Source organism: Halictus rubicundus, chromosome 3 (assembly GCF_050948215.1).
Source record: "Halictus rubicundus isolate RS-2024b chromosome 3, iyHalRubi1_principal, whole genome shotgun sequence".
In the NCBI taxonomy this organism is placed as follows: domain Eukaryota; kingdom Metazoa; phylum Arthropoda; class Insecta; order Hymenoptera; family Halictidae; genus Halictus; species Halictus rubicundus.
Window position 1 is genome coordinate 12666735 of NC_135151.1, and position 27613 is coordinate 12694347.

Here is a 27613-nt window from a genome sequence, read left to right on the forward strand (position 1 = left end):
ATGAGGTCACCTCAAATACAATGATAGTCGTATTCGTAACACAGCGATTATTGCATTCCGACAAATATAGCAAATCATAGAGGGACGTATCCGTGGGTAATACCATCCGTAAACGTGTTAATCCTAGCAATGAACAATAGTGTGATAATAATCCTTAAGATATACAGAAGTCAACAGAACAGGAAAACAAAAAATAATAATATCAATAATAATAATAATAATAATAATAATAATAATAATAAACGCGTGAGCATCGTTTAGCCCACATGTTCCCTTGACGCGCGAATTAAAGTAACTCCTAAGTAGGATCCTGTTTTTTACCCTACATCTTGGCTGCGACTACGAAAAATCGTAGGTAAATACCGTCGATCGATTATATTACAATTGATTGAAACCCGATCGAGAGGATCGTGTTCCCGTGTGTTTGTTTTCGGGCGGTTTCCCTGTTGTTGTCACTCGAACAAGCTCGGAGAAAATTAATGAAATTCGAGGAAAACCGCCCGGGGAGTCGCGTGCGTTAGTCGCAGCAAGATTCTCGGTGTCGATCTTTTTCCTCATACGCACGAAAATGATCTTTCGAAAATTGTCTATCTATCTACGGACTTTTGCGAGTTCGTCTCATACTCACACGCACTCTTGCACACACACGCACTCTCTCTCTCTCTCTCTCTCTCTCTCTCTCTCTCTCTCTCTCTCTCTCTCTCTCTCTCTCTCTCTCTCTCTCTCTCTTGTCTCTCGCCACATTCGCATCGCGCGCAGAGCGACGGGGGTTGTTTTCTCGTTTTTTCCTCGGTTTTTCTTGGTTTTCTTTCATTCTCTCTGTTCGTTATCGAATGCACACCTGACGCGCGGATTCGTGTCGCGCAGCGAAAAGTTCGCGAAACTAGCCGTCCTAGGAAACATATTCAGCAGTCAAGAAATAGAGGGTGCGCAGAAAGCGATCGAAGGATCGATATCGACGAATCCGTGAGACGAAGTAATATCTCCTTTCACTCTCCCATTAGTCTCCGTATCTTTCTTTTATTATTATTATTATTTTTTTTTGGTATTCGTGCGGTAAGAATTTCAAGAGTGTTCGGAAGAGTTTGATCGATTTTGATCGAGCGCGTTCATGTGTACGTGCCGGTGTGTGCGCGCGCAAATTTGTTGCAAATTGTTCTCGAGAGGGTGCTCGTTCTCTCGTTGTCTCGTGGAAAGAAAGGTTGTCAGGGTTGAAAAATAGTGAAGATCGTCTGGTGAGTCGTTTTGGGCCACTCTGTTCGTTCGACGATCCACTCCCGAGAGGGATCGCCAATTTTATCTTTGTAATGAACAACGCGAAACAGTTTCATCGAATGAGTGATAGCATATACTGTATATTATCTCTATATATATATATATATATATATATATATATATTAGAAGAAAACTATTGCTAGTTGAATAATTTCATTTCTATTGTGACCACGGTACCGCGGTAATTTCCGAGTCCTCGAACTGAACTATATATCCTCTCCCTCTATGGCTGTAAATACCTTGGATGCGGTGTAATCGATTAATTAACAATTTCCACGTGTATACGATCCGCTAAATGCGTATTGATTATGTCGTTAACATTATTACTCGACATTGCTTTGTTTGTTACTCGGAGTAACTCGGTTTCAAACGCTTGAAATCATACCACCAACCGCAACGAAGTTCGGTAAAGCAAAGGTCCTGCATAAAACAAAAAAAAAAAAACAGTAAAATCCGAAATGAACGATCGTTTTTGCTTCTGTTAATTTATCGGCCCATCGCAATAACAATGATCGTAAACGGTAACAAGATCATCCGGGGGGAAAACGTGTTGATTAAAACTGCGTTTCAAACGATCGTAAGATTACTAATAAGTACCACAAAATCGGTTTGTTGTTTCTTTTCACAGTGTAATATTTAACGTTGCTGCTGCTGCTGGTTCTCACTTCACCGTTCAACCACGGAACGACAATGATCGATTTTTCACTTGTCTTGCGTTTTCCTCGCACTCTCTTCGTAATGTTGACCTCCATTTCCTTCCTCCTATCGTCTTTTCGCAGTGTATGTATATATACATATATAATTTTTATCTTTTGCATCGATTATCGTAGTTATTACTTATCACTTATGCGCGTGTGTGTATATATATATATATATATATATATATATATATATATATTTATATTTATATTTATATACCTGGGTATTTGTATGTGTTCCGCATGCTCGCACACGCGTGTATGAGCGTGTGAGTTTGCGCGATAAGTGATCGAGCTCGGTCGATGAGCGAACGGCGTCGTCTAACTTTACATATTTATCATTTTTGCCATAATGTTTGCTCGCGTTTGATTTGTTTCGTTCTCCCAAAAAACACAGTTCCGGATTTCGGTTTCGTAAAAAAAAAAAAATGCGTCGTAAAGCAAGATACTTTTGGACTACATCGCACGACGAGTTCGCCCCGGTCGCGATTTCTCTCCCTTCTTCGTTTTTTGTTTTGTCGTTTTGTCATCTGTCCGTTCCCAACCCTCTTAATCTACCCTCTTTCCCACCCTCATTGCACCCCCGTTCGGCTCTCCTCCCACGATCGGTGGTGATCGAAAAATTTGTCATCAGTACAATAGTATAATTAGCTTTTTAAAACATCAATAACTATATATATATACAATCTCCATAATCCTCATATTTTTGTTTTGTTTGTCGCCTTAATCGTTTATAATATAGACATAATATATTTTTTCTTGCCTTTCTTAATCGTTCATTATGTATATTTATATTTATATATATATTTATATTTATATATATTTATATATATATACTAGATGTAGATATAGACGTAATATTTCAATATTAATGTATTTCATATTTATAAATATAAACGCGTGGACTGTACTCACATATACTCTTTGCTTGCTCTCCTGTTTCTTGGTTTCTCTCTTTCTTTCATTTTTTTTTTTTCGTTTTTGCCTAACACGGCTCTCCTATCCCGTCTCCTCATTTCCCTCGTTCGCTTTTCCCGCAATCAACTCGCTCGCATTCTCTTTCGTTTTTTGTTTCTTCTCTAATTAATAATTGATCTTAGATCTCTTTCGAATATGTATATTTATTTATATATAATAACTCTCTGCCTCTCTGCCAGAGGATTCTCGCCGAAAGTCGCCTGGGTTCCTGCTGCAAAGTTACCTTGTAGTTTGATCGTGAACGGGAAAACTTATTAGTAAGCTCGAACGAAAGCAATTCAATCGTCGATACGCGTTTCATAGCCTCGCTACCTTCTATCACGACAAATTTGCTATCTACTGCAAGTTCGTTCGTCAAGCTCCTCGATCAATTCATTCCGAGTAAACCGTATCGTTGATCCGATTCGTTTATATCAATAGTTTAAAACGATGAATTGACATCAGTTACCAGGAACCCAAAATTCTTTCACCCTAACTGCGAAAAGTTACAACTTGTACACTTAAACATGACTTCTTCTTTATGTTCCTCTCTGTCTGCTGCGATCTCTCCTAATCTCGTTCAATCTCTCTGAACTGTGGTATTGTGTGTTCCGGTATACTACCAACCCCTCGTGAGGTCTTTCCGTTCGTTAACTGGCAAACTAAAGGCCCGATGCAGTTTCTGAAGCCAATGCGACGACGTGGAGCAAACTTGTAAAAAAGGATACGCTAATTCGCAACAACGATAACCTGCTCCTGGAGAATATCCTCTTCAGAAGTCTCTGTACAAATCCAGGGGAACGATTAGGATGCTAAGAACGCAAAATTTCAAATCCAAGGAACGGACATCTCTGATCGCTCGCATCCAATGCAGTATCCCCTTTCTCCCGATGTTATCCCATTCTTTCAACACTTTCATATCCCCTACTTTCTTTTTCCCACCTCGCTGATTTTCCCTGGATACTACCTTTGGTCCGATACATACACCACTTTCTTTTTCTCTTTCTTGTTCTTTTTTTTTTCTACACGCATTTATCGTTAGTCCGGGAGGCGTAACGAAGCAGCTACCATTTTGTTTCGCTTGCAAGAAAGTCGGCGTTGTACATTTTGCAAGACACACGCGACCGCAGTTCGCTCCATTGTTTTGCTCTCGACCCTCTCTGCCTCCCATGAGGGTGGACAGCATGATCTTCCCCTCTCCAGAGGACGTGCGGGATCTCGCCCAGATCAACTTAATAATTACAGTAACCCGTGAATATAGTGTACATTATTATTCCTCCGTTTTGTTCCTCTTATTTATCTTTTTTTTTTTTTGCATTTTTGTTCGTTTATTTGCCATTTTATTCTTTGTGGTCATGACGAAGTATTGCTAACGTTCGTAACAATTGACTCGTTCGTTTATCATTTATTACTTCTTCTTTTTTTTTCGTTTTTTGGTTTTTCGTATTGCGCGCACGCACAGCCGCGCACAGAAAAACAAAATGGCCGCCGTTCGACGTGACACGCGTCCGAATTTAATTTTTTTCTTTTCTTTCTTTCTCTTTCTTTCCTTCTTTCCCTCTCTCTCTCTCTCTCTCTCTTTAAAATTTACCCTGTTGTTGAATACAATAATAATCGCGTTATAATCGTCGCACGTATATCCCGTCGTCTTCTTTTTTATTTTTTACTCCCGTAATTATATTTAATTATATCGCTCGTTGACGCTCGCATGGCGAAGATTCCAATTTAGTCGCTAGAACAATAGTGTCCGTATGGAACAGGCGTGAATCAGCGGTTTTATATTAACAAAAGTCGCGTGAACCAATCCGAGATCGTTTATAATGCACGTCGACGGTTCGTCTGACCGGAAGCAGGGCGGTTCGCATGATTTTTTTTTTTCAAAAAAGCACCCTTTCTGTTTTGAGCTTGCGTGCGCGCGCGTGTGTGTATGTGTTTGTCGGAATTTGTTGGATCAGTTTCATAAAAATATTCGTGCACCGAAGTAGAAGAAAGCTTGTTTAACGCGACACCACCCTGCTTCCCGTTTATTACACTTCACGGCGCAATTAACCTAATCCAATGACGAATATTCAAAATGGAGCATCCGTCGATTTTAATCTTCGTATCGATCCTTGCCCCTCCAATTAGCAAATACTCGAAGCTGCGAAAGAACGCAACATGTTTTTCCACTTTTCTCTTTCTTCTTCTCCCTCTTGTTCTTTTTTTTTATCATTATTTTTGGTGTCCAGTCGTTCCTCGATTAAGGCTATATAATATTCTCATACTCTCACGTTTACGTCTTTCCTTGTTAGCTCAATTATACTTTACATTGAATCGCGATGGCATTTAAATGATCGTGTTCGTAAATCCTATATATTGTTTTATGAACTCTCTCACCCTCTCTCTCTCTCTCTCTCTCTCTCTCTCTCTCTCTCTCTCTATCTTTCTCTCACACACAATCATCGCTGTTTCTCGCACACAAATCGGGGGCACAGACGCACAATCTCTCTCTCTCTCTCGCTCTCTCTTCATCAAAGTGTTCAACCTCTTTTACTTGTTCTCGATCATCATTTCACTCTCTCTTTTTTTATCATTTTTCCAAACGCGCTCTAACGCGTTCAAATTTGGGCGATTCGCGTCCTCGCCGTTAACTAACGCTCTGTACATTGCGGACGAACGGTATAATAACTGCATACATGTGTGTATATATGTATATTTTTCTTCCCTTTAACGTATCCTTATTTCACGTAATTGTTTATGGATCTGCGCATGGTACGTTCTGGATGTGATGTGTGTAGATCTCTCAGTATCCGTGTAAGTCGATCAAAAAATCGTCGACGCGAAAGAGCGTGTGTGTTTGTGTGTATACGTGTGTGTGTTTGTTTGTATAGAACATCGTGTATTTATGCATGGGCGCGTGCACACATTGTCTGCACGGTATCTATATATTATCATAACTCTCTGTAGGCTGCTTCTTACGTGTACGTATACAGTATCTGTATGAAACGCTTGAATGCACGAATCTCTGTATGTACGTGTGACTGCATGCAAGTGCAGTCTGTATGTATCTATATCTGAATGATTGTGCTGTCTGTATGTATTTATGTATGTCTTCATGCATGTACAGTCGGTACGTATGTATGTCTGCAGTCTGCATATACGTATGTGTATATATATATATATATATATATATATGTCTGTTGTATGTACGTCTGTTTGTGCAGGTTGGTGTCAGTATGTCGGTGAACGTTGCTTCTGTTTCCCACTGGCTCCTCTATAGGGTCATGCATATAGGTCATTATGGTAAATCAATGATACAATAATTCGCGTACGGGTAATATGTATGTATGTACCGAGGTTAATGCAAGTAATCGATTGGACAGCCATAGAACAGCCGATTGAACCCGACCGGCGATCGGTCTCGACGTTGAATGCTGGGCCAGATGTTCGCCGATGCAACCGGGGTGCATCCCTCAGTTGTCGTTGCACCACCGTCTATAGCTACTATGCACTTGCTTGCGAACCAACGTTCTTCGGGCGCGATGTCTGATTCTCTTCCGTCGATTCACGTCGATACGCATCCCCTTTGAAACTGAGTCATTCTTACACATGCACTCCACATATATCTCACTTTCTTTCTCACGTTCCTCCCTTTGTTTGTCTAACTAATGCCTTGCAAATCCGAATCGGCCGTTCCTCTGCGCGATAAGTAACCCTAACTGCGTCCCTCTCATCATCCGTGATGTCACACGCGTGTCCCTCAGCTATAACTCGTACCCTTTCTTCTCTCTCGTTGCTTCTCTCATCGGTTGTTCACCGGTTCTGCCGTCGCTGCATTCTTTGCTTAGTTTTCTCTTTCTCTGGTTCGTTTTTTTTTTCTCAGCGCGACAATCAACCGTAACAGCGTCTCTCTCCTCATCCGTGATGTGTGACATGCGTGTCTCGGCTACCATGTAACTTGTTTCGTTCTTTTTCTCATCGTTTCTCTCATCGGTTGTTCACCAGTACTGCCGTCGCTGCATTCTTTGCTTCCGTTCTTTTTTGTTCCTCCCTCGTTGCACACCCGGGAAAAAGGGAGAAGAGTGGTTCGACGGCGCCGGGGCGAGAGAAGTACCATTCCGGTATTCAGCTCGGCAAAGAGCACGCTGAGAAGTGGCGGACACACGCTCGCAAACGCTTGCAAACGCTCGCTGGCGGCCGCTCGCTCGCTCGCGAGAAACAAAGAAAAAGGGCGAAGCCACTCGTAATCTCCTCCTAATCCCCCGACTACCCTTACATTCGCGCGTCAGTTTCTCTCTCTCTTTCTCTCTCTCTCTCTCGCTCTCTCTCTCTCTCACATTCTCTTTTTCTCTTTCTCTCTTTCTCTCACTCTCTCCTGTCTATGACGTCGTTCCGTTCTCTCGGCCGTCCTCAGAAATCCGTCATATACTCGCTCGAAACACCTAAGACCCCGAGAGCTCAGAAGGAAACGTTCTTTCCCCGGATGCGAACGTGTGCACGCGTATAATAATTATAATTTTTATTTATTTATATTTATATATATATATATATTCATATTTATACTTCTTGTATGTATATATACATACACATGTATACAATGTATATGTATATAATATACGTGTACGCGCGTGCGCGCCAACCTCGCCTTTCCCCCGTTTTGTTTGTTTTATTTTGTTAATCTGTGTAATTGCCATAATGTTATGTATATATATAACATTATTATATATATATGTATGTATAGCAACATGCATATGTATATAATAATCGGTAATAATATTCGTATGTAAGTTGGTATTTTTCTCTCCTGTCTTCGTCTCTTCGCTTAGATACTAAGGATCATACGTTATCGTCTAATATTTATCAATTATTTATATATATATATTTATATATTTATATATATAGTATTTATATACTCTAGACTTAGTCGCTTAATTATTTAGCAATTAATAATATTAATTTAATTCATTATTATTATTATATTATTCTTTATTAATGTCGGAGAACGGGCATCAATACGCAGTTTCGGCCACCAAATTCAGCTGTACGCAGCTCTTCAGCCATTTTCGCGTTTCCCTTGCTCCTCTGCCGTTCAATCCTCTTGCCTGTCTTCTTCTCGTGTGATTTCTGGAGACGGTTCGGATGTACAATTGCCTGTTTAACATTCATTCTTCGTGTCTCTTCGACGCTCGTTCCGAGTGTTGTTCAAAATTTCCCCCTTTCCTGAAGCTTCCCCACCTCTTAATTTTGATCTCTATCTAAATTGCGATTCTTCCTGCTGATGGTGACACGCATCCTCGTCCGTCCAGAGTTCGTTTATCGTGATAAATTCTTCCAAGGCATTTAAATCGCTCGCTGTACCGTCAGTCGACCATGCTGCGCTCTGCCCTCTCGTCCATCCTAATCAAAAAGAAAATCGTGCGTCTATTAGTAAAAAAAAAAAAAAGAAGTAGGTAGAATCAAAAACTGTTTCAGACGAAGCTATGAGTGCGGGGTAGCGCAAGCTGGTGACGGAGTGCTTTGGTAGGCGAGGAAGCAAAATCCTTTCTGCGTTGTTAATACGGTACGATTGTAATTATTTAAACAGAGTGCAGTAGAGATCGAATCTGTGGACCTGGGCTCGTTGTGTTTGATGGAGAAGTTCGCAAACATGTTTATGATTAAGCAAGATCGAGTAGAAGTTTGATTCGAACCTTACTGCACGCGTGCAACCAAAGCGTTTTGCTTCCTGTGTTGCAATTAGACTGGGGGAGTTCGTGAAAATTCTGCGAGTTTAGTTTACAATTTTGTTAAAAAAGAAAATTAAATGAAGTAGGTTTTGTCTTTTTTTTCTTAAAAGGAACTGTGTTATACTTTATTAAATCATTTGTTTGGTAAGTCTGTGGTTATTTGCAAGGAATATTAGGTAAGCCACAAAGTCTTCTCTCGTTTTTCTGTGAATGCACTTATGGTGTTGTGTACGAAATGCACATAATACACTAAACGATGATACAATACTTTTCTCTAAAATGAGCCATATTTATACTTTATAAATACTGGTTCAATGCTATTAACAATTGGTTCAATGCTTTTAATTAACAGTCGGGTCAATGCTTTCTGATACATTGAACGATGGTAAAATACTTATCATTTTGAACAGTATGAGCCGTATTTATGTCGTATACATACTGGTTCAATGAAAATTGCCTAGACGAACGGTTCAATGCTTTCAATTAACAATTAGTCCAATATTGTCTATTGACTTATTTACTGCTGGTCCAGTGATCTATACGTGACTTTTTGGTGAACCTAATAGAAGCCTACGTTCCCCAGCTTAATTTTCGAGGAAACATCGGTCATTTTACACAAAGTTGATAGAGAGAGGTGGTGTTTCGACCGTGTTGTTTCTGTAGCGTTGTTTAACCAGAAGGACGAAGGTTGGTCATTACCGTACTCGTAAGATTATGCGCTAAATTCGGAAAACAACAGGAGAGTTAACATGATCGGATGAACAGGCGATACGGCATCTGTCAAGCGTAGGTGGTGGCTTATATTTACGGTCTATCTACATTGCTATCGGTACAGTACACATTGCGATACAGTTCAAATTCCATACGGGTCCTACAACGAGCAGTCGATTAATCATCAAACAAAAGAAGCCTTTTCGATATATATTAAGTAGACACGAGTGAAAAATATTTTTCACGACAGTATACATCTTGGGATAGAGGATGTTGTAACGGGGTTACATACCTGTTATTAGGTCTTAACAAGGCTCAATGGTAGCCATTAGTGAACGCCGCTGGTATTAGAGGGCCCTAAAACAAGCAGACAAATGATTCATTAAGGTTCTCCTGTAATTGTACAATGACTAATTTCTCTACTTTGTTATTCGGAGGATTCCAATAACGATTCGTACTACGTGCAATTGCGATACTTGATCCTGAAAGTTTTCGCATAATCGATTCGCGAACGTTCAATTAAAAAAACAAGAACAATAGAACGCTTCTTTGTCCAAGTGACCACAAGAAGGAGATATAAAAAACGTGAGTAGAGGGGGATGGAAGAGACGTGAGAAAAAGAATATCAGTAAATGTATATTGGCAAACTGAGAAGCTCAGCGTTCGGAGCTGTTTTGCAATCGAAGCTGCGGCAACATAAGTGAATAAAAAACTCTAATTAAAGAAAAGTTTGGCGACCATACTCTCGGTAACCCTTCAGCCTCGTTTCATCGTACACTGATTATATATATATATATATATATCAGTTTCCGCGAGCGTGGGTTTACTGGACGGGAAAATCGTCACACACAAGATTCAATAATTCGATGCTGTTAGTGCGGGTTAGCTGTTGGACACTCGGATACTTGGAAAAGTAGCCTGATCAATCGGTCATTCTCTCTGTGTCGACGAGAGCGGAAAAAAGTTTAATGAATATTACTCGCTCCTGTCCGGCGTCAAAGTAAAAATAAACCGTTAACTGAATACCAATTGGTAATGGCTCTCAGCGACTGGTGTACAACATCGTTCTCTTTTCACTCTTTTTTTATTTCTCCTTTCCTCCGTGTTCGTAAATAACAGGATATTGCTTTAGGATGCGGTGACATCGAGCGCAGATGTTAATAAATAAACATCGAAGCCAAAGCCAGCCGGCTACACGTGATTCGAAATGGTGCACGTCTGTTCACTGGTAATGCTGCGGTCCGGTGCAATCGGAGAATGCTCGGGATTCCGCACATATAGCTCTTTGATTTTACAGCCTTTCACGGGGAGGAAATACAAATAAATTGTCGTTGAGCTATGCGATAATGTTTAGGAGAAACGTCAGTCTCAGTTTCTAATTTTCTTTTAATAAACACTCTTTACAGGGGGAGCAAAATGAATTTCTGAATGCTTCATTTATTCGGTAACTATAGCAATTACTCGATATGTGTCCAAAACACGAGTTTAGCCAGGGACACATATCGGCTAGGAGATACTATTCTCTGATCCACGCCGAACGTAGAAAAGGACAACGAAGCTCTAGAGGCCTCGTATACTTACTTACTCTCGAATCGATAATAAATTTGAAGTTCCCACCAACGTCTTTTTCGTGCAGCGCGTGCCTTCGCAGCGCAGCGCAGCGGTGCGTGGTGCTTTCGTGTCTCCCCTCGTACGTCACGCCGTAGACGGGACTTATGCCATAAGCCGCGTACATGGTCGACTATGGCGGGACGTACGAGGGGATAGACGAGGTCACGAGGTACCGCAGCGCGGCGAAGATGCGAGCTGCACTAAAGCGACGTTGGGGGAAGCAGGCAGCTCAGGGGCTCCTACCGACTTGGACCTTGGACCTCTAGACTCTAGACTGACTTGGACCTTGGACTTTTTGGTGTTTGGACATTTTGATAGCGCTCGATGTCACCGTGTTGAGCGTCCCGGTTCGGCGAGAAGGGGGATCGTATAGTGGACTTACGGGACTGTAGTTAAGTGGAGCACGCGACACGGCGATCGCAGGGAACGCGGTCGTAGGGGGCTGCGGACTAGCTGCGGCCTGGACGTAGCTGGCGACTGCGGAGTCCGCGGCTGCGGCTGCTGCTGCGGCTGCGGCGCTTGAGCTATACATGTCGATGGGGCCTGGCGAGTTGGCCGCAGGGAAAGACCGGCTCTGTGGCCCACCGTGGCCGCCGGCCGCGTGCGGCGACGCCGGCGGAAATCCGGCCTGCGCTGCGGCCGCCTGGTAGTTGTTCATCACTGCAACGAACGCGCCTTCATTTTTAACATACCGAAGTTACACCCATACGCCCGCACCGATCAACCCCATTTAGCTGTGCCAATTCTCTCGCCTCTCTCTCTCTCTCTCTCTCTCTCTCTCTCTCTCTTTCTCTCATTCCCCATTTCTTTTTCCGTCTCGAGCGCGCTCTATTGTAAATCTGAGGGTACAAACGATTTAAACAACTGCGATTCGAAGAACACGGTTCGAACAACCCTCGTTGATCGAAAAGATTACGGGAAGACAATCGGTTTAGTGTTCACATTTGTTAGAGCGTCTTCAAATTGACTGGTGGTCGGATTAAATGATCACTGTCAGGTGTTAAGGCCCATTTCATTTTTTTACTAGATTCATGGTCCTTTCTTCAATTTTTCTGGATTGTACACGTAACTAACATGGCGAAGTGGAAAACTAGCTGGCTTTATACCGGACAGTAATCGTCCAACAGACTAACTATACTTGAACGATGACATGTTATCGCATACCGTTACCCATTACATGTTTTTCTATTTCAATCCTGAAGAAGTGAACGATAGAAAGGTTGAAATATTGATAGCAGTAACTTGGACGTTTCATCTGAGATTTCATCTTTTTAGGACACCTTGAATGCGACTAGGTGAAATTTAATACAGTAGAAAGAATTTATGAATATTGAAGGGTTACTTTACCATAACAAATGTGGACACAGGTTTCGAGAAAGTCGGTGTGAACCGTAGACATGCATGCCATAGAGATAGTAAGAGTAACCCTGTAAATAAGACGTGTAACTCTGTGTCTCGTATAGTGTTTTGCGTCCCCTCGAAACGCACGATTGTCTTCGGAAGATCCGATCGATTATACAGTTTACACACAGAAAGACACCGTAACAGCATGCTAAGAAAGGCAACAAATGTGTCGGCAACTGGTTCACGTACAATCATTCGCTGTACGACTATGCGACATCGGTTTTCTGCGGTGTGCGACGGCACATTACGCTTCCTAATTACGTCGATTGTTTAATTCTATTCTATCGTGTATATGTATGTATGGTCCTACTGACTGCAACAACTTATCGAGACTAATAGAACGTTGGTAGCACTGGACACGCTTTATACAACGCTATTGACAAAACTCGCGTAATCGAACGCTGCGTTACACTACAACGCATTCTGTGCTTGTACATGTGTATATTCCACAGGCATATGTGTATATATACATATTTATATAGTGTATAGCATTATGAATGTATATGTACGAGAAATTGTCGATCGAGAGAAGGATTCACGTTCAACGATCATCTACTTTTCGTTCGATCCGCGGGACATCACAGCAACGAGCGAAGACGAGTTATACATCGAATAAAACAACCATGACAGACACACACACACACACTGTGTACACAAAAGGGGGATAGTAAGTACGATACAACAAAGAGGGGCGGTTAGGTGTACAGTAAAGCCTCCGTCCGGCGACAAATTATCGCGAACGCACACGAAAACACCGAGGAGAAAAGCAAATAAAACGGGGATGGGATACTCAATAAGCGGATTACAAGACAGCTTAGCGCGTAATGGAACAACAGAAAACCGCCGGCACAGATATAGATGTATATATGTATATACAGGGTGTTCGACTACAGGTTGGAGAAAATTTAAGGGGTGGTTCTTCAAGACAATATCATACGAAAATGAAGAATAAAATATTGCGATTTCGGCTTCATTTTTTAGTTATGGTCAATGACAAATGCCCCTAAATTGTGGCAACCCGACCAACAGAGATGTACGTTGCTTACGTTATAATGGCGCGCGAGAGTCACGTATCGAAGAGGGTCTTCGCTCGCACCCAATAGTTAGGCTTTGACGTCACACACTTTGGCCAATAATTCGGCTAGAACCGAAAATGCGTGTGGACCCAATCGGACGGTTTACACACCGAGTCCTTACAAAGGTGACTTTGTGCGAGGCACGGAGTTGGTACGTGACCCTAGCGCTCCTCTATGACGTACTCAACGTACACTTCTGTTGGCCGGGTTGCCGAATTTTAGGCGAACTTTTAACTCTTAACGACCAAAAATGAAGCCGAGATTACTATTTTTTTCCTGTTCATTTTCGTCTTATATTGTTATGGAGAACCACCACTTAAATTTCCTCCTACCTGTAGTCGAACGCGCCGTATATACATAATAAGTATATGTATGCATGTATATACACGGGCACTGGCATACACACGTCGCCTAGGACAAGCAACGCAATCGCACGAGACAGTAACGGCGGCTAACACAGAAAGATCGTCGGGCACGTGCTTTTTAGTTCGAGCCGACGGCTTAATGCCACGCTGCCCGTTCCCGGGAAAGAATCGTTTGCGTTTCTGACACGGCTTTACACGCCGTATCTCGCGGTATTTACATTAGTTTTCTGTTACAACAAAGGAAACATGCTACGAAAAAGCAGAACTGAAAAACAGACCACATTCGCGGCCGCGCATTCCAACGAAGACTCGAGCTACAGCTAACTCGCGACTGGTACATTTTATTCTTCGCTCTTTGTTCCATTGACGAGAACGTAACACATCACCTACCGAATGTTGTGCAAAGAATAATAATCCAAAATGAAAGTAATAAACTGTATCGTATACTTCCAGAGATTTAACGATTTATCATTAGAATTTTTGTAGTTATCGAAAATATATTATGAAAATATATTCTTTGTGATGGATTTCGTTTAATTTGTAAGATTAATGTTAAAAAGCACTGATTAATTGCTGGTAGGTAATGTGTCAATAAATTCTCTTCGAAGGTCACAATTAAATGAATAAAATTCTTTGATCTGATTCGAATCGTCACATTCTACTGGATTGCTATTTCAATTTAGGCGTTTTCTTTTTTAAATCTCGTCGATAGCTTTTAGACCTTTATTGGTCTGACTCGCGCCGTCGCATTATACTTGATCGCTACTTCAATCGCATCGATTGTATTTTGGACTTCAACGATACGTTTCAGACATTTATTGGTCTGGCTTGAACCGTCGCATTATACTTCGGCACCTGCGCGATATTATCAGCAAAGTAATGGCTAAAGTAACGACTATTCATTATTTTTGTTTCGACGAGTGTTGGTTGATTAAGGTCAATTTACAGTATACGGCACGGACCGGCACGTACCGTTAACGGAACGAACCATCACCGGCACGACAAAACATTGAAACATGCGTTTTAAATGGAACCGTTCACACTTATACTGCACGGACCTGCACGGACCTGCACGGACCTGTACGGACCTGCACGGACCGGCACGTACCGTCAACGGAACGAACCGACACCGATCAACACTATCCTGAAGAATGTTTTGCCGGTTCATTCCGTTGACGGTACGTGCTGGCTCGTGTCGTACAGTGTAAATCGACCTTTATACTACTGGATAGACGTTTCGGTATACTCTGTTTCACAGAAATTTTTGTTACATTCATCTCTAGATGCTGTAGAAGTTTGAAAATTTAAGCTGAACTTTTGAAGCTGATTTTGCTTTTCTAGCTAAAATTTAAAGAATCTTTTTATTGCCGATTACGTATTTTCTAACACTATCCACATTATATACTTTTTATTCAAACTTGAAAAATTGTATTATAGAAGATTAAAAGTCATTTAGGAAAATTCAAATTTTATATCCCGCTAACATTTTAAGCTGGCAATTATTTTGAATACAAATATATAAAAATGAGAGGTTTATTCTACAATTTTGATTTTATGAAGAAACACAATTCTAACTATTCTATACCTCCATTCAACAAAAACTTGGATTCAGCAGCGTGTACTCGGACTCTCAGCCGGCAGCATAATTTCCCCAACATACTCGTCGCCGAAATAAATTTCCACAGCTCAAAGATCACGTGTCGGTCGCCTCCGTTCAACCATCACCACTCGTCTCAATCTTATCGACCACAGAACAGCGCAAAGCGACAATAAACTCGCAAGAGCAAAGAGCAACAAACGGCAAAGAACGGCAGCCGCCGCGTAGTGCAAAGCGAAATATGTAAACATCTACAATGACACAGCGACTTATCAGCTAGCAGATAATTGTCAGAATTGTCAGAAGTACACGGGCAATGATCCGCTCGAATTCGAGAAGCTCGGGAAACGGGGAGAAAAATGTTGTTAGAGGGACGCGAGTGTTGTATCGATTCGGAGGAGTTTCGCGGGTGATCCATCACGGGAGCATCCTCCTCCCATTAGCCGCGGCAACGTGACGGCCTAAAATATGTCCGAAATTACAGGAAGGTCCACGAGAGCAAAGAATAAATTACCGATTTGTCATCCGGCGCTCGCCTCGCCAGGAGAAAGCTTTCGCTCAGACCTCGCGGAGCCGGCTCAACGAGACGACCACCACGAAAGAGATTAATGTACGGGGTCCCTAGCACGGTGTGTACGCCACTGCATCGTTTCTTTCGTTGGGGAAATCGTCAACGGTGGCCAATTTGCCCGAAAACGCGAACAACATTCGTCCATTTGTTTGTTACACATGGTTCGTTATTGCATCAACCAGTATCAAGAGCCTGTTCATCAGTAGAATATGATTTTAGCAATGCAAGAAAGATGGGAAACTACCCTTAAGGGGTTGTTTCATCTTAACAAACAACGAGCTTGCGACAGAGTTAGAACGTGTAAATATTTGTCAGAAGTGAGGAGAATGTCTTCTAAACATACTCTCGAAGCTCAATCCGTAAGCATTTATCCTTAGATTGCGGATTGTTATGCAGTTTAAAAATTGTCAACATTGACTGTAAGATTCGAAAGCTATAGTACACAGACATTTATTTCTCTTCTGAATCATTTCAACTCGTTTTCTATCTCTAAAATCATTTTATTAGCCTTCACGTGTGACCGCAGTTTCGAAGTGGCTCAATTAAAAGGTTAAATACTAACGACGAACTTTGAACAACAGTGTATTTGATTGAATTACCGCTGAATAGATATTTTATGAGATTCCGCGACCTGGGAGCTGTCTCTTGTCAATTTCGTCGACATTTTCGGGCAAATTGAGCACAGTGCGCCTGGCGTTCATGCGATACGTGCTCGTGGATTAACGGTTAGAAGCCGAACGAAGGGGGATAGAAAACGAAAACGACGGGAGAAGAGAGAGAGATCGCGGATAGAAGGGGGTGACCCGGGGAATGAACGCAAAGAATTCGAAACTCGCTCGAAGAAAAGTCGGAGGGCGGAGTATGACAAACCCCGAAAGCGCTCGATGTACAATCTAAAACCCCATTCAGCTTTTAAACTCTGGACAATGGCGGCCGGTTACAAAGTTTTCTGCCGGCGGTGGCCGGTTTCGTCGATTGGGAGAGGGAGCCTGGGTGCGCGCGATTCAAAAGTTTGATTTATTTGAGAGGAGATTGCGGACGGCGAACGAAACTGGGGTGAGAGAAGGATGAACGAGAAAGAGTGTGTGTGTGTGAGAGAGAAAGAGAGGATCAGATTCAGCGGGGGTGGTGAAACCGAATAAAAAAATAAAAGCGTTGCGCCCGAGGAGCTGGTGTATTTCGCTGGCGGCATCTAGCTACACGTGTGACACTTTTCAGAATTCCATGCCCCGCTTTTTCCTTTCTCTCTCTCTCTCTCTTTTTCTTTCTTTCTGAATTACTTCTACTACCCCTCTTTCTCACCCCCTTTCGAGGAAGACTCTCTGCTCGCCTTCCGCCGGTTAAGAAGAAAGTCCTTTCACGATATACGCCCGTTGAAAAGCGCCCGGAACGGTCCGACCATTTTCGAGAAATTAGCGCGGATTCCCGGGGAAAAGAATTCTCGAAGGAATTGCGGTCCCTTTTACTTATTTAGGAGGATTCCGCTCGTAAATTTCTCGCGCGCAATCTACTCCCGGCGAGATTTTGCGGCGTCGCTCCTCCTCGGATATTGTTCATCGTCTCTCGAACGCCGCGGTAAATCACGCGAACGCTAAGGGTGCGGTTACATTACTTGCGATTTTATATCGCGAGACGCATACTGGCTCGTCCAGCTTCGTTCGATGCAGTTTTAGTCTGAACTGTTCTTACCACGGCATTTTTGTATTTCTATGCGGTGACGCACCCTTGTGTAATCGCGCCCTTGATGCTCGGAGAGATTCGACATTCGATTTTCGAAATTCAATGTTTTTACCCTTCCGACCCAATTTTTTCTATTCGGATTTTCCTTTTCCCTTTAGAAACCGAGACGATCTATTTGATGGTGAATGTATATCAAATACTTGAACGGATGTATGTATCTCAGTGAAGTTAAATAAGGCTAAAAACTTTCTCTCTTTTCTCAGTGTATTGTAAATTAGAATATACTATGTTGAAGAATTTACACAAACTGAATAGTTACTTCATACTACAGATTGAATGTCTAGTACCTAAATTTTGAAGAGGATCATTCGATTGTTCGTATAAAAATTAACATTTCTGCCTCCGTACCTCTGCACTACATGTAGCAGGTCCGTTCCACTTAACCGACAGTGATTTCCTCGACAATGTTTACATCGACACTACTTGATCGCTATATATTTCACCGATATTCTGTCTTTGTTGACATTGTGATGTCTCCGACCACGGTTTTCAGTGACATTCTGTCGTCATTGACGATAGTTTTCGTGGGCATTTGTATTCGCTGACATTAGTCTTCATCGACACTTTGTTTTCTTCCGTAAACGACTCGAGGACATTCTATCTAATTTTGCAAACTGCGATACTATTTTGCTAGTGAATCAATAAAGAAATGTCAAAATTGAAATCTACAGCCCAATAATAACAATCCAACATAGCTGTGGTCCCATTAAAAAATCGAATGCTCTGACATAAACTCGTCAATTTATGTAAGTCACTAACAATTTGATCCCCCACTGTTTATGTTTCATCAGGGTCGAAAGGATTAATCAAAACCGTTTACGCTCTCGGAACGACGAGCATTTAAGCATGAACCCAATCGAATTTCTTCGCTGGCATCCTATAGCACGTCATACTAGTTCCCAGGAACACAATACAAGCCAGCGAACGGGCATCGATCGATCGGGAAACGAATATCGAAACACAATCGCGTCCGCCCTCCGTCTCGAATCGTTCTCACGGCACTGCGACGACAAGGACGGGGTAATCGACGAAGACAGAACCGGGCGACCTGATCCGACAACTAAGAAATAATTCCAGCACGGAAACCGTATATCCGAACCGGTGGCTAAACCATCGGTTCGTTGGGGTCGTAGGGTTCTGCGAGAGATAGAGGAAGAGGGAGTTCGTTGAGCAGAGCGCGCGCGAGCGAGTTTTCGCGATTCACGGTTCGAAGTACGAAGGAGCCGAATTAGGGTTGCAATTTGCCATTACGGCGTAATGCAAAGCTTGTTTCGGTTAAAGCTCGAGAATCGAATCACGAAAGAGGATTGAATTACACGAGTTCCAGGGCCCCGTTGCAACGCCGTAATACCGGATTCCGGCCCGGTATATCGTAACGTCTCGATCTGGCAATCACGAAGGTCTCTCTCGTAAGAAGCCGTAGGAGGCTACCATCGTCGTTGCCTCACCCCCACCCCCACCCCTCCCCGTATATATTGCCTTTCGTTTCTATCGCGTGACTCGATAATGAAAAGCTATCAAGAATCGGAAACCGTGCGTCGTAACCGGCGAGACCTATTGGCCGTGCATTCTGATGTGTACACCTGGACGGGGGACTGTGTGTGTCAAATATTTCTCGAGAGATTTCGACCCTCATCTAAAATGAAAATTTGACAAATTTTCCTACAGTTACTAACGTTTAGGAATCTCCTTTGTGAACCGTAATCGTTAATAACGTGGAAGTATCGGGTTGTAACATGAATAAGTTCGGTGGAAGCGTGAAGGTGTTCTACTATACAATAGACGTACCAGTATCACGCGATGAAAAAAATTGTTTAATAAAGACTGTGTGCATGTATCCTTTGTGGTGGTATGTCTACAGTCTTTTCAAACAGTTCTTTTTATACATTTACTTTATATTTACTGCCACAGAAAATGTAATTCGGCAGCTACGCGTCTCCTAGCATTCGCAGTAAATAGAATAGGTTGCTCATGATCAGACGCGCCAGAAAATTTCTATTCAACAGCACGAGTAAATGATTATCATCAATACGTTGATAGAAATTCTTTTAATCTTTCCACTGTTTTATCTTTCGCCTGCTCATGATTAACAAGATTGTAGTTGGATTTCGTAGAATTAATTGAGTATAATTTCGTACTCTGTTGGGAAATGAAACTAAATATTGAATATAGTCGAACTTATTTATGTTACAACATAATGATATTAAAGGCTGCTTTGATTTTAATTTTCATATTAGAGTGGATTGTGGATTCATCCCTTAAAATATTAAATTTGTGGGCACACTGTATGTGTTTGCCCTTAAGACAAACCACCCGAGTAACTCCTGTAATTTTGAAAAAGAAGAATAAAAGAAAAATCGCTTTGGTTTTGCAGGGGTCGTTGTCTAGTGGAGGAGAATTTGCTTGAGGTAAATATACCCAGGACATTTGAAGGTTATTTTTATATTGTTAAGCAATTTCAAGCAATTTTAGACAGAGAATCCCATTTTGCAGTCTGGCACCATGTGTCTTTCACTACTTCAATCTTGAGGCGTTTGTTAAACTGACATTAATGACCATAGGCATCAATATTGTCTCAATTTTTTAAATCTCAGATCTTAAGACACTGCATGACCATGCTTATTAAAACAGTAGATAATTAATATAGTGAAAATTGGACATTTAGACAGACTATTAATTCACTGCATTTCCAAAGGAGCAGAGTAAAATTGATTTCCATGCACCAATTCGATAAAAATGAAACCCGATAAAAATTCTGCTCCAGCACCTAACGCGCATAACCCTCGACCCTAAACCAAAGTATTTTTATCTTTTTCTTAGCATGCTCAAAGATTGCAGGAATTATCAGAGTGTGTTGTTTTAAGTGTCTCAGCCCGTATGCCAAGCCCGAGGGGCTCATTGTTCATTCAGTCCGTTTCGACAACAATTGGCGAGAGAACACAAGAAAGCGCAGGTAGAGGAACGGAAGCCTAGAAGAATGGAAAACTTTGTAGACGTACCAGAGAGTGCTTGCGTGAGCAAGGGCGTGTTGTTGTTGGAGGTGAGCTGTCCGTTAGTAAGATCCACTGAAACATAAAACTCTGATCACAACTGCTCCGCGCTTGATGGCGTAGGCGTGTCGCTACGTCTCTTTCTGTTGTACGACGACTCGGCCGCGCCGATCGCGGCAACGATTCTTTCTCTCTTTCTCTCTCTTTCTCTCTCTCTCTCTCTCTCTCTCTCTTTCTTTCTCAATCACACGCATATTCTCTCGTTGGCTAATTAAAACGAACGAACAGAAAATCTGACGTCAAAGGTGATGACGGCCGAAAGGACAGAGAGACACGGACGTGACTTTTCCCCATGTGTTGCTTTGTCGCGCGTACCTCTCGCTGATTGTGACGACCGAACGAGCACACGTTTCCCGTCTACGTTTCTCGCGACTTTTTCGCTTTTCCCCCGGATTCTATCTCTCTCCCTCTCTCTCTTTCTCTGTGTGTGTATGTATGTGTATGCGTGTGTGTGTATGTCTGTATGTCTGTGTATGTATGTCGGCATGTGGCTTTTTCCCGCTCTCCTTTTCGTCCTCCATCTTTCCTTTCTCCGCGCCCTTTGTTTCGCGATGCGCCGGAAATCAACGACGAGGCTCGCAGAGTTTGCGATGTTTACGTTTCGAGATCGGGACTTCCCCGACCCGGTTATGGCTCCCGTAGAGATTCCGAGAACCGGTGGACGCGGAATTTATGACCTTGTTGATACTAACGCGGAAAAGTTCTGCGAATTCACGACGTCGAGTGGGGAGGATCTTGCACACCTAAGAGAGTTCGATTTCAGAGAAAATTGATGTACAATTTTGGGACGATGAGATACTGTGATTACAGTTAGTCGACTACACTTTTGGATTTTTTACGAGATAGAATACTGTGTTTTTCGTTTGGTGGCAGTTGGGGATGCTGGGAAATCTTATTAAAGATGTTAGCGTTACTTCCCGTTGGCTAATTACGGTACAATATAAATTATTTTATGGTACAAAATATGGTAAAATGATTTAAATCTTGAGTGAAAAATCGTATATATCACAGTATATGATTCATTCTTTAGCAACCTACAAGTTCTAGTAAAAATTAATTTGATCAAAATTTCACATCTGGCACCAATGATTTAAATCTCGATGAAAAATTCTTATCGCAATGTCACAGTGTATGATATAATAAACAAACCTTGGTTAACAAATTGTATGAAAAATACAGAAAAATTACAGTATCCATTAGCTTCATATAGTATTGTATCTTGTGAAAAACATAACGGCTGACTGCAACTAGGTTTCCTATCGTCATAAAATCGCCTTCCACGCAAATTTTCAATAAAAATCGTATTCTCCAGAATCTGCAAGATCCTTCGCTAATTAGGGTTTTCTATTTCACATATACCAAAGATATTCACACTGGAAATCGTCTATCTTTTAGCACACCACACGTGTCCATATTAAATATACGTAAAATAGGGAACTCTGATTAAATCGCGAGTGCTTTAAATTTTTTACTGTTTTCTCTTTACTTCTATCTGCAAAACTAGGTGCTCGTACTCTGAATTCCTTGACCCGCGTTCAAAATCCAGACCACTGCGCTGAATTCACGCGATTTTCGCGCAGCATTTTCCTCGAAGTCGTTCCGGAACGATCGACCATCGCGTTCAGGGCGCGGACGTGGCGAGTGCTCGTGAAATATTTGTTCTGTAATAATAGAACCCGTGTCTATCGATCGGCGATGTGTTCCGGCGACGATACCGCGGCCCGTTTTGCGCTCAACCCGTCGAAACTCTCGTAGAATTGCTATAATTCGCGTCGCGCGGCGTTGCGGAAACGAATTCCGTTGAACAATAGACAGGGTAGATCGAGGATGACGATTGTCGGACGGGGCCGTGTGAACTGAAAACGTTCGACGAAATCGGCGAATACAGTTTTAATCTGCAACGGAAGGAGGAGAAGAAGATAAAGCTAGACAGTGACTCAGGAGACAAAGTGACAGGCGTAGAGAAGTCGACGAAACAGAAAGATAGATGTACAGATTGAAAGGAGAGGAAAATTAAAAAAAAAAGGGGGGTGGGGAAGAGAAGGCGTGTGCGATGCGTTATTTTCCAGTCCAGAGTGAATGTCGACTTCATACATTTCTTCCGGATTGCGGTCCGTTGGACGTGTTGCATCGATGTCTCCGTATACGCGCGGCTCGCATTGTCACTTCCGGTTCCGTGGTAGTACACTGCCGGCACTCCTAACATTGATAAAGAACAAGAAGAGAGCTGAGAATGTGGGATCAAAATCAAATGCATGGACGGTGTTTTTGGGACTGCGAGGAGCATCAAGTAAAATCATTATTTCACTCGCTAGTGAAAACCTGCACGGGATGTCTCGCAATTATAGATACAGAGTTCGCTGACTGTTTGCTGAGGAGCCGGCGAAGCTTGTACTTATAATTAAAGTGCATACTTGTTTATTATTGCAGTTGTCAGAGAAATATTGTGTAATAATTCAAAGGATATTCTATGTTTCTAATGATGCTGTCGATTTTTCGCTGGTTCGGGAAACAGCAGGCTAACATATCTCTTGATCGTGGAAATCTATAGTGATGAGAATTGAGCAGAAACGAAAATTGTGGTCCTTGATGCCGCTATGACTACGTGAGTTCATCATTTTTGTTGTACGTTATCAGCCACAGGTGTGGCAAGATTAAATGTAATACTTTGTTTTTTAAGGAAACAAAGAATTTTACATGTGGCGGATAGCACAAGCAACGAGGACTGGTTTAATCAGAAAATAAATATTTTACGTTATTGTCGCGCGTCGACGAAATGAAAAGATTAATAACAGGCGTGTTAGAGGGTGCAATCTTGGAAATTGAAAAAAAAAACATTCTTTCCAAAAAGAAGTTGACTTCTTTTTAAAGTTTAGTATGCAGAGAACACTAGAACACGTGTCTACGAAATGAAATGATTAATAACAGACAAATTAGTCATCTTGTGCAGGGACGATGAAAATTTTGTCTGTTCCCCATTCTTTTACGATTTCCATATTTATTGCTTTATGTCTCAAAATTATTAAAAAATCATATTCTATATCTCAGATAATCTAGTTCTGATTGAGTTGACGCAAAAATTTTGATTTTTTGTATTCCGATCTTTTTTTACTCAGGACGCAAGCTAACAACTGGGCAATGTCGTACAGCTCCGACATTTAGTAATTTTACTTAACAAGAAAATATGAAAAGACAGTTAGGAGAACGCTTAAAACTTTCTATAAAGATCAGTAATTTTACAATTATTCCTATAGCAAAAAAACGTCAAACAATCTTCCAAGATTGCAAGCCCCAGAAGGGACAACAGGAAGATCCAGGTTCTCCATCTAACAATCTCGACGAAACAAAATTCGCAATCGAAGAGATACTTCGGTACGGATTTAGTTAGACTTTCTATCGTCGCTAATCGCGGCGCGCATTAATTACCCGTGCTCGATAACAGAGAACATTCCATCGAAAGGAAGAAAAGCATCGTCGCTCGCGCTTGGCCGCGGGAACAAAGCTTCGCGGATCCTTTTAAACGGTTCGTGGAAAATCCGAGGCGCGTTTTGTGCCGTCGATGAATGCAGGACGGTCTGGCCTGATGCTACGCAACTTTTTTCCCCCGGAGGCCTTTCGCGAAATAAACACGCGGGCGAGTACGAACGGGTTTGAGCGAGTACGAGCCGGTACGGGCGCCGTCGCGCCGCGTGCATTAACGCGAGGCGAGCCTTTAACATCGGAATCAAAGAAAAAAAAAATATCGCACAAGGGATCCCGGTAAATGGTTTAAAGTCGGTCCGCTAAAGGCGGACCATCGGAACATCGTCGCGGAAAATGCGCCGTGGAAAACGGAGAACCGGGACACAGAGAGTCGGGCAAAAGCGTCGAATGAAAACGGGAGTACCGACGCCGGTAAATTATAGCGGTTGTGTTCGCGTATAGGGTACAAAAGCTGGCTGCGAGACGCATACACAGGATTGATTTCGAAATTTCCAAGGGCCCCGGGGATCAAAGGGGTGACGAGTCATCGATGCTCCGTGGAATGGGGCCGGGAATGAATGGGTGTGACTCTGTCGTTTTTAAAACGGAGACCAAGAACTATGGCTGTATGTCACTGTAGCGGTGATCGCCACAGGTTCATGCTAACGAGCTCAAACTGTACCCTTGGAGTGTTAACCCTTGGTAGTCAGAACATTTACTGATGATGTCGCTAGACTCTGGATTTTATGCATTTATGAGAACAACGAACAACAGAAATTTAAAATGGTAGTAAACTTAAAAACGTTGGAAGACATCGATATGTAATTATTAAAAATGAACGTGGAAGTTAGTCTCGAAAAATGAAGACTCAACGACGTCAGAGCATAATCGAAACATCAAAGACATAAACATCTCGTCGGAGGAAGCAGAAGATAATAGAAATGTAGGGGATGCCCGTTTCTAGGTTCAATTTGAGCCTCTCCAACTCCGTTTTTTAAACAGGCAGCGTCAAGGCAGCAAGTTTCGCCGAAAGTGGCTGAAAATGTTCTAGGTAGCGTAAAATATTGCGGAACGTCGCGAAAAGCAAGCTTCGGGTTAATTGGGTTAGTGGCTGCTTGTGCGGAGCTCGCGTTGCGCGGTTAGCGAGCCGGCATGCGTCAAATGAAACATTAAAATCCTGAAGGGAAGCTCGAAAGTGAAGGAGTTCCGTGGGAATCGAAGGAAAAGCTGCAAATTAATCCGCGCAACGACAAACTGAAAGGTTGGAAGCTTCGCGTGAGCAAAGTCAAAATAATTTGCAACCTGAGAACGAAACATTGAAAACTCTGGAACATGGTGAAAAATACCTCGCGTGTAAATTGATCAACTTGGTTTCAAAAAGCAGATGGTACGCCGACGGAAATGTCGAAAGGCTCCCGTGAGAGAAAAGTCAAAATAATCTTCAGCCTGAGGACGAAATATTGGAAAATGTGGACCCGTGATACCTCGGGTGTAAATTGATCAACGTGGTTTCAAAAAGCAGATCGAATGCCGAAGAAAAGGATCACGGCTCGGACAGCGTGAAAACAGAGTATTTCCAGAGTTCGGATCTCGTTTTGGGCGACTGGCGAGACTGATAACACGATAGCGCGAAGGGTGGCTGGGGGTAGGACCATAAATCGCAGATCGACGTGATTTGTATGGGGGTATCACGCCGCTTAATGGTGTGGCTTGTCTCTATCGGGCGGATGTTTCGAGCCACTGCAGCTCCAGAGGAATATTCGCTTCTGTATCGCCTGACGATTTACGTGGCTTCATACACGTTTTTTCCCTACACCATGTTCCGGCCTGCGAATGGAAACGGGGTACTTCGTGGAGAACCTGGACCACGCTGGGTTATACATTTTTCAAGAAAACATGCGACTCTTTCGACCTGTGCTGCGTCTTCTTACGAGCAGCGTTCGGCAATAATCAAAACGAACAAATTTATATGTGATTCGCGAACGAATTGAAGTGATTGAACAATGATTTATTAAAATTTCAGCCAAACTTCACTTCAAGATTCCAGATATTTTTAACTTTTTTTTATGTAATCCAGTAGATTTTGGCGAAAAAATTCTGAAAATCCAAGTTTTAATCCTAGGAGATCAGTAATTGAAAAGTTATGCGTGTGTAAAGATGTTCGATTTTCAGCGTTTTTGACACGTACGGGCGCTTCTGTATTGGTATGTACCCAGATGTCCAATGAGCGGAGCCGCGTACAAGATTGTATGGCAAGCGGTTAATACGTTTAAATTTCAAACATTGTGATATGTATCTACAGTGAATGGTAACGAATGAAGGTTCTCGAAAAACAACGAGCAACTAGAACATTGAGGAACGTAATTAGTTAGTTGTTCGTCGTTCCGGCACAAATCAAATATGGTTGCCCGGCACAGCTCAGAATCGCGCAGCCAATGATTTGATAGTCGACTTGCTAGAATTTTTCGAAGAGGGGATGCACTCAGGCAGCCGGGCAAATCGGAAATCGATGGTTTTATGGAAGCCATTGTTCGTCACGCTATGAAACTCAAAGGATTTTCGGGAGCTCGTGAATTTTTCATCTCGTGTCAGCAATGGGGTTTGATTGGATTATTTCGGCGGCGGTTCGCGGAATTTGCGTGTGCGGCGAGACGAAGATCTCTCTCTCTCTCTCCCTCTCTCTCTCTCTCTCGTATGTATGTATGTATGTAGCCCGGTACATTGAGCTTAATACAAATATTTGGACAATGGGAGCTCATCCGTCGCGCAACTTTGAGGCCAACCAGGCAGAGCAGGAGAACGTGGACATAAAGAACGAGATCCGAGTGCTGTCAGCCGGAGTGACGAATGAACTGGAAAACTTTGCCCGCAGACGTTTATCGGACGTTTTTCGTGAAAAGAAGGGGGCCACGTGTGTCGGAAATGGTTGGCGAGTTTCGGGATCCCGCGAGCATGGACATCGATACGCTGGCAAGAGACTGTCACACTTTTTTGATAAAAGGGAAAAAGCTTTTCGACGGGAAACCACGGTATGCTTAACCCCCGTGCTCGCGACTCTTCGCGAATCGACGTAAGAAAATTTTTGGTCAATATTTTCTCTCACGAAATACACTACGTTCTTCGTAATGTTGCTTTCCGTTCATGAAATAGGATAATATCTAGCAGAAATGCTGCGAGTGGAAGACAAACTCACGTGAATTCATAAACGAAAAGAAATCGGAAAGAAGTCAGAAATGCGGAGATAAGACTGTGTATTTTATGAAGTAAATGAGTAGATGAAGTTTCAAAGAGTACGAACATTAAAAGGGCTTTAAGACGGCAATATATTCTTTAAATTTTTTTTCAGATTGTTGAAAATAAAGATTTCTACTTAGCTCCTACTCGTGGCTCG

General features: G+C 42.3%; 1 protein-coding gene across 8 annotated transcripts in view; it reads right to left on the minus strand.

Moving 5' to 3' along the window:
- Positions 1 to 1381: 1381 nt before the first annotated feature.
- The window catches only part of Rbp6 (RNA-binding protein 6), a 1054377-nt gene continuing 1028145 nt past the window's right edge, over positions 1382 to 27613 (minus strand). For 4 of the 8 annotated variants that reach the window (XM_076785451.1, XM_076785450.1, XM_076785455.1 and 1 more), the window contains 5 exons: positions 22855 to 22959; positions 20710 to 20775; positions 11340 to 11617; positions 9639 to 9703; positions 8075 to 8306 (listed from right to left, as the gene is read on the minus strand). In XM_076785451.1, the coding sequence (XP_076641566.1) occupies positions 9662 to 9703; positions 11340 to 11617; positions 20710 to 20775; positions 22855 to 22959 (491 nt within the window). In that variant the 3' untranslated portion in view covers positions 8075 to 8306; positions 9639 to 9661. Of the gene's footprint in view, positions 8307 to 9638; positions 9704 to 11339; positions 11618 to 20709; positions 20776 to 22854; positions 22960 to 27613 lie in introns of all 8 variants that reach the window. The other 4 variants (XM_076785454.1, XM_076785452.1, XM_076785457.1 and 1 more) reach the window with 3 other exon arrangements.